At 31.4% G+C, this 19,466-nt stretch overlaps 1 protein-coding gene across 4 annotated transcripts in view; it reads left to right on the plus strand.

Moving 5' to 3' along the window:
* The window catches only part of LOC143252505 (leucine-rich repeat flightless-interacting protein 2-like), a 55,478-nt gene extending 36,508 nt beyond the window's left edge, over positions 1-18,970 (plus strand). For all 4 annotated transcript variants that reach the window (XM_076504749.1, XM_076504750.1, XM_076504751.1 and 1 more), the window contains 10 exons: positions 2,124-2,192; positions 7,196-7,294; positions 9,071-9,241; positions 10,315-10,407; positions 11,332-11,482; positions 11,852-11,901; positions 12,874-12,994; positions 13,855-13,934; positions 16,193-16,297; positions 17,122-18,970. In XM_076504749.1, coding sequence (XP_076360864.1) covers positions 2,124-2,192; positions 7,196-7,294; positions 9,071-9,241; positions 10,315-10,407; positions 11,332-11,482; positions 11,852-11,901; positions 12,874-12,994; positions 13,855-13,934; positions 16,193-16,297; positions 17,122-17,226 — 1,044 coding nt within the window. In that variant the 3' untranslated portion in view covers positions 17,227-18,970. The remainder of the gene's footprint in view (positions 1-2,123; positions 2,193-7,195; positions 7,295-9,070; positions 9,242-10,314; positions 10,408-11,331; positions 11,483-11,851; positions 11,902-12,873; positions 12,995-13,854; positions 13,935-16,192; positions 16,298-17,121) is intronic.
* Positions 18,971-19,466: the final 496 nt, after the last annotated feature.

Below are 19,466 nucleotides of genomic sequence, written 5' to 3' on the forward strand. Positions count from 1 at the left end.
TAAATCCAGTTTAACTGAACTCCATTTGTAATGTCTTTCTGCTTTCTTCTATTCAGCCACTCTTCTATCCAGTTTACTAACTTACCCCCCACACCTATAGACCACACCTTTTGTGTGGCATCTTGTAAATACAGATTCACCAAATCTGTGTGCTTATTGTCATTTATGTAAGCAGTAACCTTTTCAAAGAATGTCAAAACATTTGTAAGGCAAAATTTTCACATAATGACTTTGGAAAGCATCTTTTAACAAACATTCCCACAACTGCTATAAGACTAATAGATCTATAATTTCTAGGACAAATTTTATTATCTCCCTTGGAAACAGTAGTTACGTTAACTAACTACTCATTCCCTAGTACTTGCCCACTGTTCAAGGACTGACAAAAAAAAAACAGTTATAAGTGACTCACATATTCAAGTCTTTAACCACCTTCAAGACCTTTGGGATAATATTATGTGGCTTAGGAGCCTTATTATTTTTTAAACTTCTCAATTTTTTCTTAACCAGCTCAGAATTAGTGCACTCATCTTGTGTAATTGCATCTCGATTCATAAAATGTTGAAGATGTGGAATACTGATTAAATCTTCATTAATAAAAAACTGAAGAAAAAAATTTAATAACCCAGCCATCTCATAATCATCAGATAATACTTCCTTTATCATCCTGTAAGGGTCCTACCCTTAATGTATTTAAAGAAATTCATTGCTAATTTTTACATATTTTCAGCCAACCTTTTCTCATACATCCTTTTTGTTCTACTTTCTTGTTTCACCAACTTTCTTGATATTCGATTATCTTCTAAGCCTCCTGTCATACCAGTCAATTTAAATGTCTTAAATTTATGATGCTTTTTAAAATTTTATCCCTCACACCCTTTGTGAGCTAACTTGGTATATTACTTGCAGCTACCCTTTTCTTTCTATAAGGAATATATTTATCCTGATTATTTAAAAGTTTATCTTTAATAATTTACTATATCTGATCAGTGTCTCCAGACAACTCAGCTGCCCAGTTCACAATGACAGTTCTTGTTGCATCACTTCAAATTTACTTTTTTGAAATTTGTAACCAAAATATTACTCTTCCTTATCTATGTATGTATAACATGAAATCTAAATTTGATCACTTGCACTCAAGTGTTCCCCATTTTCACCTCTTTCAATCATTTCTATATTTGAAGTTAATAATAAATCTAAAACAGCATCATTTCTAGTGGGTTTCTTGACTAATTTGTGAAGAAAACCATCCCGAACAGTTCCCCAAAAATCTTTCTCAGGCAGGGTATGACTAGCATTTCCCAATCTATAATATGTTTGAAATTAAAATCACCCATAATTATGACTTCACTAACAGCTGAAATCTTAATTTCATTGTAAAGTTCCTCACTGATTTCATCAGTTTAATCTGGTGGTTCATAACAAATTCACATCAAAAGCTTTTTCACTTTATAGTTACTTACAGAAACCCAAATGAATTCAATCTCCTTGATATTATCTCTAATATCCTCAACTTCAACAGAATATAACTCACATTTTGTATATGAAGTCACTCCTCTCTTTACTACTCTATTCTTATTAAGTAGCCTTTTTGCCCCATATTCCAAAGAAACTTTGTCATCAGAAATTGTGTATATTTAATAATTGTGATTTAGTTACTTCCATTATATCAAAATCTTCCATTCCTACCATTACTCTAAAGTCATCAGTTTTATTTCTTAGACTTCTAGAATTACAATAGTAACAATTAAGCCTATCCTTATAACTACTTCTATACTCATTTCCTATGCTAAACTTTTATTTGGCTTTTATACTTTTTTGCATTTAGTTTTCCTAGCTCTCAGAACTGTCTGTTTCTAGTTTAAAACTTTTGTTATTAGCTAAGTTAATTGCCTTAGCAAACAAGTCGGCCCTTACCCTATGACTGTAATATGTTATGTTATGATTAATGAAGATTGTTTAGCATTTGGTAACATTACTGTAACATTTTCTATTACACTTAACCCTTAAATAGCTTGAATGTTGTAGGTAGCAGCATTAATTGATGATGTCTGCTGTTTAAGGGTTAAAGCAGATATAGTAATGTTTGATAATGTGACTGTAAATTGTCTTTTATGTTTCAGACAGATCAACAGAGCGATAGACACTATGAGCTGCATAATGATACAGTGCGAGGGAGGCCTACACGAGAGGTGTGTATTTGTATATAAAACAAACAACCATTAGGATCAGAAGATTGTTACATAACTTAAATTTAAAACCAGTTATTTTCAAGCATACTGTTGTTAATTGGGATAAAAGGCTTATTTTATTTTTAAATATGATTGTGTTCAAAAGATCTTTATATTGTTGCTGCTCATGCTTTGTTTTTGTTCTTATGTTGTAACAGTAAAAACATTGTTTTATAATTTACATTTTCTGGTATGATATATTACCTCTTCTCAACTGAATAGCTATTCTTGTTTGGAGCTGCCCTCTGTATGCACATTTTGTTTATGCATGCCACAACCTTTAAACTCCTATGTACCCCAAAATCAGTGTAGTTTCAACTATGTCTAGCATACAAATCATCATGTGACAACCTACCATCAATAGGAGTGTGACATATCCTACTAATTCATGTGACTCCCTCTGTTTGATTCTACTGAACTCTGACTTTTCATTTGGCACTGCTATCATCAAGACATTTTTTGTTTGTGTTCTGTTTCTGTGTTTTTTTAAGTGATAACCTTTTATTTTGATTTCCACCAAAGTTTATGATTCTACTTAAGAACGTTTTCATTTACTTCTAACATAATTACTTAGGCTTCAGGCAGTGGTACTTGACTGAGGAATTGTCAGCTTTATTACTGTGGGGAATTGATCATGATATGAGATGACCTATATTGGGCCTTATATTTAATGTCCAACACATTTGGGTCAATTGTCTTTGGACAAATAATATGTCGTTATAGATATTTGAATATTTTTATGAATATCATTATTTGTAGTTATTTGGTTTCAATAACATATGTTTAGTTACACTTGTAATTACATCTTTTAAGGTTAGGATTTTTTTAAGTAACTTTTATGATATTATTTTTTATTGCAATGTTAGTTTAGGTAACCGTTTTTAATTTTAGGCTTACCTCTTTTTCATTTTATTAGTACAATACAAGTTAGATTGAATATATTTGTTCTTGAACAAATACCATAGACTAAAGTTTTTATTGTTAATATACATTTACTTAATTTTACATTATTACAGCTTTTTAATATTTATAATTAATTATTTTTACTACTTCTTAAAATTAATTTTATTTTTGAGAAACTCTGGGTTTGGGGACAGCCTAACCTCTCACTGCTGCTCACTTTCTCAAACTACTAAACTGGTTTGGGATGATGTCTAATTGACAATTTTCCTTCACCTAATTATAAATTAGTCTTCTCAGACCTCTACTGTAGACTATGAAATTTCTTTTTGTTTTCTTTTCCCTCCTTTTCCAGACATTTTATTTTTAGTTCATGCTCTTACTTTTAGTCTCTTTTTGGGAGATGGTGTTGTTGTGTCTTGTAGACTTTGATTCATTTAACCATAGTTTGCCCCAAGCAGCTTGTTTTTTGTTTTCTTGCTTCTCTGCACTTCAAATATTTGTTGCTTGTATGGGGATCAGAATATGTAAATTGTGACCCTTTCATCCCAGCCAAGTTTTCAGCTTTAACTTCTACTGTCTCTGTTATTAGTATTGACTAACATACACCTCCTTTTTTGAGAAGTTCTATTTCTTTGGGATTTTGTGGAGATACCTTTCTCCTCCTTACTTCTGTGTTGGGATGGTTATCATTTTTGGCTCTATACCTAGAAATGTGACTTCTTTGCTTTTGAGTTTTGCTGGGCAGGATAGTGTCTTGTACCAAATGTGTTTCCCTTCCACTTCTAATCAGAACTAACAGATGGTTCTTTTCAGAAACTGGTATGTTTTTTAAGAGAGTGTTACTTCTGTGACTTTATCAGTGTGTATGGTATCTGTGTAGCTACATTAACTTTTTATTTTCTTTCTTTGGGTGCTCATTTTCTCTGGCCATTGCATTCTTTGTTCATGTTTCATGTTGGGTACCCTTCCATTACATACCTGTCCCACATCTAAATGTTCCTCCATTAGTCATGTATTATCAATGCAGACTGGAGTTCTGTGAAATATCCTAGCTCATTCACTTTTTGTTTCTTTCTCTTTCTTCTATATTGTCTTTTGTCACATTATGGTGGGCTTTTCCCTAGGACTGAAGATGCTCATGGTCTGTATTTTGTATTCTTATGCCCATGTTCCTGTTTTTCATAGATTGTGGTGCTGTCTGAAATTTGTTCATCATTGGGTTGGGTACTAGTTTTGTGCCTTGCCTTTCAAGCTTGTTTTATATCTATATGTTTTTGTTTCCAGTTTCTTATCCACTTGACTTAACTGTTGGTGCATTGAGAGAGAATTGGGACCTATTTATACATTTATTTTCTCATCTCATTCGTCGTCTTTCCCAGTGGTTTCATTCATCCTTGCCCCTCTGTGTCAGGTCTTTCTGATTGCTACTTTTTGGCTGACCTAGAATCTGGTTCTCTCAGTTGCTTCAGCTCCTTTTTTGTTCTGCTTCACTTTTTCCTACTCTCCACCTTGGAAGGTCATGGGGCATGTTCTTCCTTTCCTTTATTTTTGTTTCCTTCTTTTCAATCTTTAATCACAATTGGATTCAGTGAGCCTTGTGTGTTCTGTATATTCTCTGGATTGCTTCATTGTCTTCAAAGTTTCTGTTGATTGGTTCTTTTCCTGCTGTTTTATTTCCTGACACTGCTCCCTTGTTCTTGAATTTTTCCTTTCTCTTTTTTGATTCCTTTGGAATTTTCTTTCTTGTCCCTTTTTCCCTCATACTCAATTTCTTGTGTTTTCACTTTTATCTACATCTCACCATTATTGTATACTGGAAGTACTTCTTCTGTTAAGTGCTAGGACTACACCTCATATGTTTATCTTCCATTACCTACTTTTGGTAGCTGTTTCTTCCTCATTAGGGTACCACCTTCCAGTTGTTGTTATCCTTCACTTTTTGTTGAGACCCTGACTGGGTAAGATACCTCTTTATGTATGAATACACACACACAAATGCATACATACATGTCTAATTTCTCAGGGGCATGTCCCTTTTTCCTGTTTGAGTGATGCCTGGCCAGGTATATTGAAACTAATAAAATTCACACTGTAAGGCCATGATGACTTAACAATTATAATTTCTGTGGGCACTAAAGACATATTGTTGAGATGGGGTGTTCCATAAGATTGCTCATTTGGTTCTTCCTTGCAGTATATTGGCTTCATTCACATTATTGTTTTAGACTGTACTTAATCCATGGACTATGTGGGTAAAGCAGAATTGAATAGCTGTCCATCCCTGCCATTTCTTTGTAAATCAGGATTAGTCTGCTTTTCAAAATAGGATTTATGTGGTCTCCCATTGCACCATCTTCATTGTTGATGTTCCTTTGGGCTCTTCACCAAATTTTTTCTCCCCTTCTTCTTCCATTTGAGTATGAGAATCTTTAGTACTTTATAATTCCAAGCTGTTGGGGTGGTGGACCATTGAGGTATTCTCCTGAATGTGATAATGATATATGATACAAATAATTATAAAACTATTCAGTTGAGAGTAGGGCAGTGGTGTTGTGCTGTTGTAGATGATGAGATGTCCTCTAACCTAATGCTCCATCTCTGTATGGGGATGTAGTTTTGGAGTGAGCAGTCAAAATTGCAGTTTCCCTTTTTAGTTGGGATATTTTGTCCTACTTCCACATGGATGTTATTGCCAGTAGCTAGGTTGTGGTTTCAGAACTGAACCAGTCAACACAAGTCCTCACACATGTATTATAGGTGTTCCTGTTTCCTCACTCATATATACTCTTGTACTTTCCATCTGTGTTATGATCACGGTGGAAACGTTTGAAAGTTAATATGGTTTTTCTTCTTACGCTATCCCTCAATAGTTTTTTTTTTTATACCAACTGCTGGGGACAGTTCCTGTCAGATTGGTTTTGAGTGAGATAGCTTACATTACAGAGATGTCTTCACTATACTGTATACTCATGTAGATTTCAAGTTATTGGATCAATCAAATAATTTATCATATTGCTATTATGTGTCCCATTGATAGATTGGAGGGTACATGATTCCCTCCAGTCCTGCTGAATTTGAGATGAAAACAGTATGATTTGATTTCGTGTTTCCACATGGATGCCAGTTCTTGGTGCCTGGATTTTGGATTATAGTTGACTTACTGGTGGTGGTATTCTCTTTACTACCCCTACATGGATGTTGTTTTCCTGTGGCTGGGTTTTGAATGCAGTTGACTTGCTGTGTATGGACTGTCAAACCTGAGCCATTCTATACCCAGAGGCACATCTTCTTTCCTTCTACCAAATTGTTGTACTCTGTGGGATTTAAATTCCAATACTGTGCAGTTTCAATAATTATCCAATCATTGTTCTGACCATTTTGGATGTGCTCGTCACAATTTCTGCCCGTGTTTGAGACACCTCTTTCCACCCTGGGTGAAGAGTACACCTAGTACAGAAGTGTGGTCTTCCATAAATGATCCTCTGCTATGAAGATTTAGTCATTTAGGGTATTAATTTGAATGTTAGTTTGAATTGATTGGGTTGCAATGAGCATTAGAATTTTTGTCATTATATTTAGGTGTATTTGAAATATAAACTAATATAATTTTCTCTAATTGATAAAAAATTCTCTAATTACCAAATCTGTAGCCATCTGAACAGTATCAAGTTCACAGTTGCCATTTTCTAACTTTATCAAAAATATTTTACTATTGTAACAGGTTAACTGCTGAAACTTCATGACAATCAGACCTGAAAAATTAAAATAAGTCTGTTGAAATGAGATGCTTATTAGGTTAAAATTTTTAATTTTCTGAATATTCTAAGTATTTGATATGAAATTCACAAACAATCATTAACAAATAACTACACTAAATGTGCCAACATCAAATTTGGTTATCATTAAACTGCTAAGTTTGGTAGGTTGTTTAAAAAGAGGTTTTTTATCATAGTATTTAAACTGATAAAGCTACTTTCTTCTGTTTATTATCAGGTTCACACTTGTCACTATTATTTTCACTTGTTATTTTTCTGACACTGGTTTATTTTTTTGTAATAAAGGGAAGGTCTTCTTCATTTGTCTCAAATGCTTCGTCGTACACAAGTTCAAGACGCAGCAGCGAGGATTCCACAGATGTAGAGAATTCAAGAGAATTTAAAGTAAGCATAAATTGTCATCACTATTATATACAATTACACTAAGGCTGTTGAAATAATTTAATAGTATTTGACTTAATTTGCAAAATTCTGTGATCAGTCAGCTAATTAAGGTTTTTTCAAGGGTTGTTAAATTATAAGTTACAAAGAACTTTTATTATTATTCTAATTATAATGTATATTTCAGTTTGAGCAGTCTTCTAATAATTATAAATTTTTGACGTGTATTTTACTGCCTGAAGTATATACACAGTGAAGTGTCTGTGACACGAAAGGCAATGTTTAATCTTAATTAAAACAGTGCAAGTTTAACAACAATCATATATTTGAAAGTGATAATCTGAACTTAAACTTTATCACAAAATTTTAAAATTATAACAAAGCTTTTTCGTAAGTACAATTTACAGTTAAGATGTTAAGGTTATCCCATCTTGAACATCATACATCCTGTTGACCATGAGAAAAGTAGGGTTGTTTGATAAAGAATCCAGAACCTGTCATGCTTTGACATTGCATCCATTTAGAATATTCAACATTGTCTAAAGCATCAACCTGCCAAGATTGTTTGAGATTGACTCAATAGGCTGGTAGTAATTAACAACAGGCTTCACGAAATAGGAGTAGGGTTAAGTTCAATTTTGACCTCCTTAGGACATTCCCTGTAGTTTGTGGTGTTTACATAAAAATTTTCTTTGAGACAGGCCCCAACATGTGTGTGTGTGGCGTGCGTGTATATATATCAAAAATGAGTTTGCTTATGGAGTAATTACTGGAAATAAACTATGTTGAACTTGTTTTTGTACATAAATTTAAGGAGCTCATGAGTTTGAAATCCCCAATAAATAGAACAAAATTATGAGCATATATTATAAAGCATCTTAACGTAAACTAAAATGTAATTTTTATTTTACAAGAAAAGCCAAAGTTATCAAAACATTTTTGCTGCTTTTGATAAAAAGTGTGAAATAAATGCAACACTGATGGCTTCTTATCAGCTGTAATATTTGTCAGATGTATGAATGTATTGAATTCAAAGCTTTATTTAAATTTACCCTGCATGACATATACTGACTTTATGATTTTCAGTTTATTGTATTTGTTTTTTTTATTTCATCAGAAGTTCATGCACAATCATAATTTATAATGTATATGTACTGAAGTTATTATTGATTGGGTTTTATCACTCATCCTTTTGTTTTTATGATGGTTATGAGGCCAAGAAAAATGAAATCAAGTTTTACGTATATATACAAATTGTTACTTTGGATCACTCCATTGTGATCACAAAAAATAGGAATACTCAAAAATGAGCTTTTTCAGGATCAGGAGAGAGCTCTCTGAAGGTACGAAAGTTTTAGGGTTATTTTTCTTTCCTAAACACTCGTAGATTACTTGTCTCAGTCAGAAGAGTATTAAAAACTGTGTTAGTATTAAAACAATTGGGATAATTATCTGGATAAATCACTTTGGAGTTAGCATACTGTTACTCACTGTCTCATAGATTTGGATGAAGGAAAGACCTTACATAATTTTATTTGTGTTGATACCTTTCAGTTACAAATGAAAGACCTTGCATGATTTTATTTGCATTAATGGCTTTCAGTTTCAGTTACAAATGAAAGACCTTGCATGATTTTATTTGCATTAATGGCTTTCAGTTTCAGTTACAAATGAAAGACCTTATATTATTTTATTTGTGTTAATACTTTTAAGTTTTAGTTACAAATGAAAGACTTTACATGACTGTGTTTGTGTTAATATCATTCAGTTTTGTTATAGCATCAGTTACAAGACCTAGAAGAAAAGTTCAATAAAGCCATGGTCACTAATGCTCAGTTAGACAATGAGAAATCTTCTCTCACGTACAACGTAGACACACTGAAAGATGAAATAGAAGAAATGGAAGAAAATTATATCCAGATTCAGAAAGACTACAAAGAAAAGTATCGAGTAAGTGTTTTTCCAAAAATATTAAATAAGCATTGTTTAAGGTTGTTTAGGAATAATACTTCATATTAGTGTTGTCACAAAAATCTCCAAATATTATCCATTGACTATTATGAGCTTCTATATCTCCAGTTTTATGTGTGATAGTTCTTTAAATGATATATTAATTAAGATAACTTTAAATAAAGTAACTAAGCTTAATGTGAGGTGATAATGTTGCAGCTTAATTAAACATTATAAAAATTAAACTCTTAAGAGATTAAAGTAAAGTAAACCCACATAACAGTGCTCTTACAAGCTTCAAATAAAAAACAAAGGTTAGGAGGGGCTGTAGTTAGTTTTTTGTTTATTTATTTTGTTATGTGTGCATTTTGTATGTGAATAGTAATTCTAACAGTATATTTGATGGAGATAGTGTATGCTTTACTTTTCTGTATTAAAAAGGTGAATTCTAGTTTTTTTATTTTTATCATGTAATGATACTAATTCTTGTTTTACTGTATTTGTCTTTTTTTTAAATATAACTTCATAAAGAGAAGATAACCTCTCTGAGTGACTGTAGACGGTGATTGATTGTTTGTGTGAATGTCACATTGTATGTTAGGCTAAAGGCTGCCAAAGTCCCATAAGTGTTTTTAATAGTCTGTAATAAATTTCAAAAAGCTTGATGTCTGTGAAATTTATAATATATATTCACTACCACCACTAATAAATATAATAAGAATATTCTGCTTTTTTTGTGTGTGAATTTTAAATTTTTTGTCATGTTTGTGTTATTAAATGATGGACATTTTGAACAATCCTGATTTAGAATGTTTTAGTGGTCAAGTGCAATCAGTTTTTGTTTTGAATACGATGATAGTAAAGTTCAGAATAGTTTTTGACCTCTGATGCACTCATTTATTGGATGTTAGTCTTTTGTATATATATATATATATAATTTTTTACTTATTGTTTCATATTTTTATTAGGAGGCTTGGTTTGGCTATCCCTACTTGTTGTTTGTGTTTATCTTGCTTCTCTGGGTACAATAATAACATAAAAATGTTTTTTTTCTTCTCTTTAACTCTCTTTAGGCATATGACCAGTTACAAAGGGATTTTAAGGAAGTGAAAGAAGAGATTAAATATTTAAAAGAAAGTTTGAGACAAAGAGATGAGTTAATAGAGGTAAATATTTCTGTAGTTTTTATCTGTATTTAAAATTTGTTATTGAAATGAATTATTATTAAAAAGGTTTTGCAATACTTTATCTTGTGATATGTTTAGTGAGTAGAATGTGAAACTTGTAATGTAGGCATGTAGATCAAAAGTACATAACTGTGTGTTACTTTTATGCAGGAGTATACATGTGTGAAAAATAAACAGAACATAAACTACTACTTGTGGATATTGAAGTAATTTTGTATAACCTTGATGTGTTGGGTGGGCTAAATTCTATAGGATTACATTCATAGTTTGTAAGAGTAATGAACGAGAGATTGTAAAACAAGCTTCATGTAGTGATTTTTTTCTGGTTTTCTATCTTCTAATTAAAAGGAAAGATGAAAGTTGTGAAGTTTTTATGAGACCTAAATTATCATTTGATAGTCTTTTTGTAATATAGTGTTTTCTAGTAAAACACTAGCAGTACTAGAGATGGAAATTTAAATTTTCACACGTTTGTAATGCACGTTTTTATTTTAAGTATCAAAAGTTAAAGAAGACTTACTGAATCACTTTATTCAGTGAATCTAACAAGTAATGTATAATAGCTCAAATTTATTAAATAAAGCATGATAGAGAAATTGAAACCTATTAATTCTATAGTTTTTTTTGTGCTACATTTGTTGAAGACTTAGTGTCCTTTCCAATACTATTACATGTTTCTGTGTTCCAGTAACCATTAGGCTCAAGTATGTAATTTGATAGTTTTGAATATTGTTAAAATCAAACTCTGCTGAACAGTTATTACTTTTATTATACAATAATAACAAACAAGTTTGCCTTTACAAGAATAATAAGAGCTGAACACTTTTATTACCTCCAGGATGAGCCTTAGTTTAATCATCTGATTTGTAGAAAATTAAATCTGGAATTGTATAATCTCTCCAGGAACATGGGCTGGTATTAGTGGAAGGAGAGGAATCTCTAGTGAATGGAGACATTGATGGTAGTTGTTTTAGAAGCACACCTGATAATTCAGCTCCAAAACCAGTCGACAAAACTGCTTTAGTTTCTCAAGTTGCAGGAGAAGGGTCTCTAGGTGAGATATGTGGATAGTGGACACCTGGTGTCCTGAAACAGAATAAATTTTATGAGTTTTAAGTGTTTTACAAGCGTGCATAAAGCTTCTCACTGTTTCATTCATCTTGAGCCTAAATCTAAATCTTTATTTGCAGACTTATACAACTAGAAACTGGGTTTCATTACTTGTGATGATCACTGTAAGTGATGTCATAGATAACTCAGATGATTCTATAATATCATAAAATACTTGTAATATCAGTTGATGCCACACTGTAATATTTTTGTAATTTTATCAGTGTAAAAAGAGTGCTTTTAAGTTCATTACCAATGTTCAAATATATAGATTCTACTTTAGTAGAGAACCAACATTATTTTGCTGTTACAGATTTTCGATTAAAGCGGTTTGCTGAGGAGAAACAGGAACTTCTAGATGAAGTAAGTTTGAAAATGTTAGTGAATGTCAATGGTAGGCTTGTTGTTTTCTAGTTATTGTTCTGTGTGTTTAGTCATTACAATAAAGTAGTACCATAGTATATACGATCAAATAGTAACCATAATAGAAACAATCAAATAGTAACCATAATAGAAACAATCAAATAGTAACCATAATAGAAACAATCAAATAGTAACCATAGTATAAACCATCAAATATTAACAATAGTGTAACTTATCAAGTGGTAACCATAGCATATACAATCAAATAGTGACAATAGAAACTTTTATAACCTGAGCACTTTTGAAAGGTGGACCTTTTGAAAGAGCTCAGGTTATAAGTTTTCTATTTCAGTTTTATCAAGACTTCTTGGACCTACATGTTTTTAGCACATGATAAATAGTGGTAATAGTATATACAGTTAAATTGTACCATAATCCACATACAGTCAAATAGTACCATAACATACATACAGTCAAATAGTATCATAATATAACCAATGAAAGAGTACCTTAATGTGAAAAATCAAATAGTACCATAATCATTTACTTGTATGTTAATTTATCTGTGTATCCAGATATCAGTTAGAATATCCATTGATTTGGTTGTCTGTATCTAACTATTATAATGTGTGTAGCTATCCATTGAACTTGCAATACATTCATGTTTTTGTTGTCCAGAAAGTTCTTTACTCACCTGTCTTATGAAGTTCAATATTCCTCGATCTGCATAAGCCTGTATCTAATTGGAAAACAGATTACTTATCTGAATATTCATCTTTCTTTTAAGTATGTGATATATTACTAAAGCTATAATCTATCTGCGTATTCTGTTAGAAAATAAAGTGTGTGTAACTACAAACATGAAGTGGTTTCTGTTCATTCCACAACATTATAAATATTTTCATCTATCCATCTGAGTCTTTGGTTGCTCCATTGAATAGTGTACTGTAAATAAGATGTGTTTGTTACTAGATTCATAGATTAAAACTAGACTTGGAAGAAGAGAGACAGAAGACGGCAAGAATGGAACAACTTACATTAATACATGGTCCACAATCAAATGGTCCTGAAATGAAACTTCTTGAAGTACAGAGTAAGTGACTCTCTTGTGTTGGTTAGAGTGCAGTTGTTTGATAAATTAACTTTGAAAGAATCTGTAGTGTTTATTTTGATGCACTGAATATCAAACTTATAAAGAAAAAATACTTATTTTACCTTTAAACTACATATGTATATGGTTGCACATTATATCTAGGAAAAAAACAACAAAATTTTAATAGCAGAATTTCATACAAAATTTGAAATATGTATGCAAGTCCATTCATACCATATTTTTGAAATCTTGTATTATTTAAATATTGGGATAGTGTTGTCAAATTGTTATTGTTATCTGTTAGAACATGACTGACAACTCTATGCTATTTTCCTATAGCTTAGGAATTCACTTGAAGTTCATATAGCTCCTCTTAAACATTAACTGAGTTATTTCACTGTTTAATGAGGTGAATGGAATAAACTGTTGGTGGTTTCAGACATTAAACCAGTGCATTTTATGTGGTCATTCTAGTCTTTTCTGTACTTGGGGAGGTTATATAACTTACCTTACTAGCAGTACAAGTCGTATTAGTACCAAATTGCTTGAGATTTGCTGTCATAGTGATCATTGATTTTTTTTAGAAACAGCTGATAAGAATAGACTTTTTATCTCTAAGTTTTTTTTTATTGAGTATTTTTGTCTCATAATTTAAATTAGTTATAAAAGTTTATTTACACTATTTTCATTATAAGTGTTTTTCTCTGGTAATAATAATAGCTAATAGGTGTTAAATGTATTTTTATTCATACAGCTTTTAATTGGATATTTTTGCTGAATAATTGATAGATGTTTTAAGTATATTATGTTTGTTTTAGCTGTTATTCCTATTTTTAGGAAGCACTTTTTTTTTTAAATAGGAGAAACTAATAAGCAAGTCAGTGACTATAAGTTCAAACTGAAGAAACTAGAACAGGAGAATTCTACACTAGTATGTAGTGTAAGTATAACTATTTAGTAACAAATGAAATACCCAAAACTATTTGGATAATTCTTTTATTATGATTTTGTGACACAACATTCAAGATGAAATTCCTCTCCATTAAGCGAGAATCACTGATACAGTTGTGATATTGTAACTCATGGGTTCTCAATCTTTATGCTACCACAGAAACCTTATTTGAAATTTCATTTGCAGTTGAACCCTATCATATGCACAGGGCCAGATTATTTATTAGGCACAATAGACTCAGTGCTAATTTTTTATATAGCTTATACGGCTGGTAGGGCCTAAGAACAGAAGGTGCCTAGGCCGTATGATTGTCTTGATCTGGCACTACATGTGCGTGCACACATGCATGGAAGAGGAAAATACTATATTATTATTTCAGTGAAATTAAAACATAACATCAGATTAACTACTAAATATATGTTTATTTTTAAACACATCTTGTCTCCCCAAGTGTGAAAATTGTGATATGTTGTCTAGTCATTGCCTCTTATTTGATTTATGTACTTCCTCTCCGAGAACTAAAATATTTAACACAAAATAGTCTACATTATAACTTTTTTTTTATATCCTTCAATCTGATTTGTCTAAAGAGCAATCCAATAAAAAGTCAGACCCCTCCTCTTACATTCTGTCTTTTACAATTTGCTAAGAGGTTTCCTGATGCCCACCCTCATTATATTTATAACTAATAGAAAACCTTGTCTGTTTTTTTATCACTTAGAGGACCAGAAAAATTGTAGCAATTTCAGAAGAGCTTTTTCTTTATTACTACCATTACACGTTTTTTTGTTTTCTTGTGTGCTTTATTAAACCAGTTGATGGAATCTTGGAGTTCTGTGGAGACCAGGTTGAGAAATCCTGTTGTAACTTATTTAAATAAGAATCATTTTGTTTTCATAATGTACAAATATAAAGTATACAAAATTATTCCATTACTTTCAGTTGAAGCAACCAAATTTAATTATCTAAATTTTGGAATGAGAAGTCTGGTTAAGTTTTGAAGAAATTTACAGAAATAGTTTAAAAATAGGAAAAAAAACTACCAAAATTGTTTTTATAGGTCATGACTAATAATTAATTTAAAAAATGACTCTTTTTGCTTTCAGATAATGTTTTGTTGAAAGTAAATTTTTCAAAGAAAACGTTTCAGTTTCCATGGTATTTCCTGAACTCGGGAGTTAATAATCACATTTTATTTGGGTATCAGTTATGTTAGGGTAGACCACTGTATTTAGCTCATTGTATGGACAATTTCAAGGTCCATAGAAGCAGCTTTCATTGCTTTGCACTTACTCTAGATACACATGAATGCAAAAGATGTGAGTACCAAAAACAAAGATGTGAATACCAACAAAAAAGATGTATACAAAAACACAGGATTAACACACCAGCATAAAATATGTGCACATGGACACAAGAGATGAACACACCAGTGTAAAAGATGTGCACATGAACATGCCAAAATAAAAAATGTATGCATGAATACAAGAGATGAACACACCAGCATAAAAAATGTACACATGAACACAAGAGATGAACACACCAGCATAAAAGATGTACACATGAACACAAGAGATGAACACACCAGCATAAAAGATGGGCACAGGAACACAAGAGATGAACACACCAGCATAAAAGATGGGCACAGGAACACAAGAGATGTACATGCCAACACAAAACATATGTCTGCATGAACACATTAACAGTTTCCAACATTGCTTCTTGTTTACTTAGCAAACATTACACATGCTTCTTGAATTTAGAGGTTTTATTTTGGTATGCTTTATATATAGTATTCAGTTTTTTGTAGCTAATATTTTTATTTCTGCTCTGTCCTACAACAGATTTGGATGTTATTTGAAGTTCTCATGCTACAAGTTTTATGGTGTTACCAATTTTAAATTAGTTTCAGTGGCTGTAAATCCATATTCTACAAAACTGTTTAGCTGTATCTACTGGCTACAGTTGAAAGTAATAAAAAATTATACTTACATAGTTGATACCTGGTGACTTATGTCTTATTGATACCTGGTGACTTATGTCTTATTGATACCTGGTGACTTATGTCTTAAATTTTTATGCATTTGAGTTGTAGGCCATGCTTCTCAAATGGGAAGGATTTTGTTTTAGTTCATAGTTTGATAAAAAAAACAGGCTGTTAAAAAGTGCACTAATGTAAGATTGAGTGGTAGACATTTTAAAATGTTATACTTTATCTTGTTGAAACCTCACTGACCGTTTCTCAGGTTTCTCGACTGGAAGGCCAAGTTGTAAGGTACAAAACTGCTACAGAGAATGCAGAAAAAGTAGAAGATGAAATAAAAGCTGAGAAAAGAAAACTGCTAAGAGAGGTAAAAGAGTTCTGTATAGAAAAAAAAGGGGGGACTACAAATATCTGGGTTTAAAAAGTGTTTTATACTTTTTTTTACTGTAGAATTTGAAGTTTTATTTAATTCATTGCAAAGATAGCTTGTTAGTATGCATTTAAAATATACCTGTATGAAATGTAAAGTAATTGGGGGTAGGGGTTCTGCAAGTGTTGAGTGGTATAAATTACTGGTTATTTTGCCACATTGTTTGCTTTATATAATAGAATTAAAGAAAGCTAAATCCAAGAGTAGAAATTTGGTATAGAAACGTTTGCAATAACAATGCAGGTGTCTGAAAAAAAAAAAGGAATTTCAATATTTATGTGTGTGTGTTTGTGAGGGTGAGTAATCATATTTATTCTTTGTTTTACACTTTAAATGGTTATATACATTCTGTAAACTTGTTTATTTGAACATATCAGTTTCTGTAGTTGAAGTCAAAATGTAAGAGCTAAATGCTGATAATGGATGGAAAACATCTGACATTTTAGTGTGATGTAGGTAAAAAAAAATTATTTTGAGGTGATAACTGTAATTATTCAGCCGATGCTCACTTATCACTGGGATCATGTTAGTATGTTCAACTTTAAATTTGAAGATCCATAGTTTATGTCCTATTGCTGCACAACTGTGCTCTGCACTTTGTAACTGTTAGTACATCATAACAGAGAAATGCTTAAACTTCAACTGTAGTCTGTAAACATAGAATTAGGGTTAGTTAGTGCAGATAGCTAATGTGTGCATTTCTTGAACTTAACAAGCATACATTTATGTCTGTAAGTAACAATATTTTTTGTTGTAATTAGGTTCGGGAAGCTCAAGCCAGGATTGAAGAACTTGAAACTGCTAATGCTCACTTGCAGAAGAGAATAGATAAGTTGAAGTCAGCAAGAAGTGCTCTCATTAAATAAGAAACTGGTGTTTCTTAATGGTTGAAACTATGGTGTTGAGGTTATTGAAAGCTGTGAGCTTCATGTTAGCCTTTCTGAGGATTTCCAGTATAGAGAAGTTTACGTGACACAAAGTGAGTTACGTCAGTAGTTCTGTCACCTTGGCCGTTTCCTGTAGACCTGTGTTCCAGTATTATCTCACTAAGTTACTATAACAGTACAAGTGAAAACTTGAAACTCTGACAAGAAATCTTTAATTAGTTGTGAAAGATAAACGTCTTTCAAAGAGATACTTGTACACTGAAAGAAAACATTTTACCAGTAATAATATTGTCTTAGATCTGTATATATATATATGTAAGTTAGCCAGTAACCAATAACATTTTATGATATTTGTTTCAATGTTTAAGTATAAAATAAATAATTTTTTTCATGAAAACGTATCAAATATATAGGTTAGGTTTAGATATTTTAATAAACTCAAGAAAGTAAACTTGGGAAAATGTAAACTTGTATGAATGTTTTGAGAAAAATGTAAGTAACGCTACTTACACAGAGAAGGAGTCTTAGAAAATATTGTTCTCAAACACAAGTCATAACCACAAATTTTTGATAGGAACATATTAAAGTTAAATTGGTGCTAAACCATTCCATCCTTGTAATGATTCAAAGGAAACGTGAAAGGTTTTAAAAAAATCTTTTGGAATTGGTTATATTTATTTTCTGATGTGCATAAACCAGAAGGACAGGTATAATTGTGATAAGTGGTTTATAGTATTGAATATAGGTTAAAAATCAAACTCTAAATAAAATTATTAATGACTATTTTATGGTTTTGACAAAGGAGAAAGAAGTTGTACCTAACAATCAAACTCTGAAGCAAATACTACTTTTCATGGTAAATATATTCCATAGCCGTTCAAGATATCTATATATAGTTGTGGTATGTTGTTTAAAAATATACCATTTCATTTGGGATAAATATATAGATTTGAAAATCTGAAATGTCAAAGTTTTATAGTCACTCCATTATTTTATACATGTTTGCAAAAACTGTTGAACATAATAATTCAAAGTAAAGTAATACAAAATTATCTTATTTATTTTTCATAAAAAAAGACAATTAGTGATGAAGACTTGAATATATAATTATTTAAACCCCGTAAAAACAAGATGCAGGTTTTTCAGGCTTAGCCATGTTGGGCTGAGAAAATGGTATTAGTCACTTTTTTTCACACATTTCTAATTTATTAAATGTTCCAAAATTATTATTTTTTATTTTGACTAAGACCTTGCTACAGAAGTGGTGGAACTTGTAATTAATTTTTTGGCTTCTTTACTTGTTATTATCTCAAGTGCCATTATAATGCTTCTGCCAGAAACCCATCTTCCTGATGATTGAATGTTGTGTTGTAGTTATTATACACTCTGTGATTTTTTTTTACCTTGCATGCCTCTGTAGAGCAGAGAATTGTTGGTATTTTGTTTTTATGTATTTTTTTTTAATTGGCTGTTTTTGAAAGTGATATTTTCAACTGAGTTATTTACTAATGCTTAATCTATTCAGCTTGTGCTATTTATTTCCATACCCTGTGAAGAAAGGCAGTGCACTTTTATTTCTCTGTTGGACAGACCGTATATTTATGACTGTAATATTAACACATTTTAACAATTGTAAATTGTTAATTCTGGAGCAGACATTTTATGAGTCACATCAATCTGTGTTGTAGGTACAGAAATTAAATAAAAGATTTGGAAAGTTTTAGTTTCTGCTTAGTTTATCACTCTAAATTTTCTCCTGATTTTTACAAGAGTTTCATGTATAAGTAATATAAACTAGTTTCGCTAGTGAAGGGTCATGAAGAAAGTGGAATAATTTGTAACATAAAAACCAATTCAACTGTTAAACTTTCACAGTGAGGAAAGTAGAAGTAATTCCTATGAAACACGACTTTATCTTGCCCTTGGAAAGCAACATATGTACAAGGCAGCATTTACATGTGTCAGAGGTTTAACTTGTATTTTGTTCGTAAATATAATGTAGTTTCCAAAATTACTTAGTGAACTGAAATTATTGTTTAGAAAATAAACATTTTGGTAACAACAAAATCAAAGTAAGATTTGTACAGTGTGCTAGAAATTATTATTTTTTAACACAGTATCAGTTTAAAGCCACGACCCATAAAAGCCACCAAACTCCGTATTTATGTACTTTGACAGCCAATCCATATGAGGATCATTGTCATTGGGACTAGATCGAG

This window comes from Tachypleus tridentatus, chromosome 6, assembly GCF_004210375.1.
Source record: "Tachypleus tridentatus isolate NWPU-2018 chromosome 6, ASM421037v1, whole genome shotgun sequence".
Classification (NCBI taxonomy): Eukaryota; Metazoa; Arthropoda; class Merostomata; order Xiphosura; family Limulidae; genus Tachypleus; species Tachypleus tridentatus.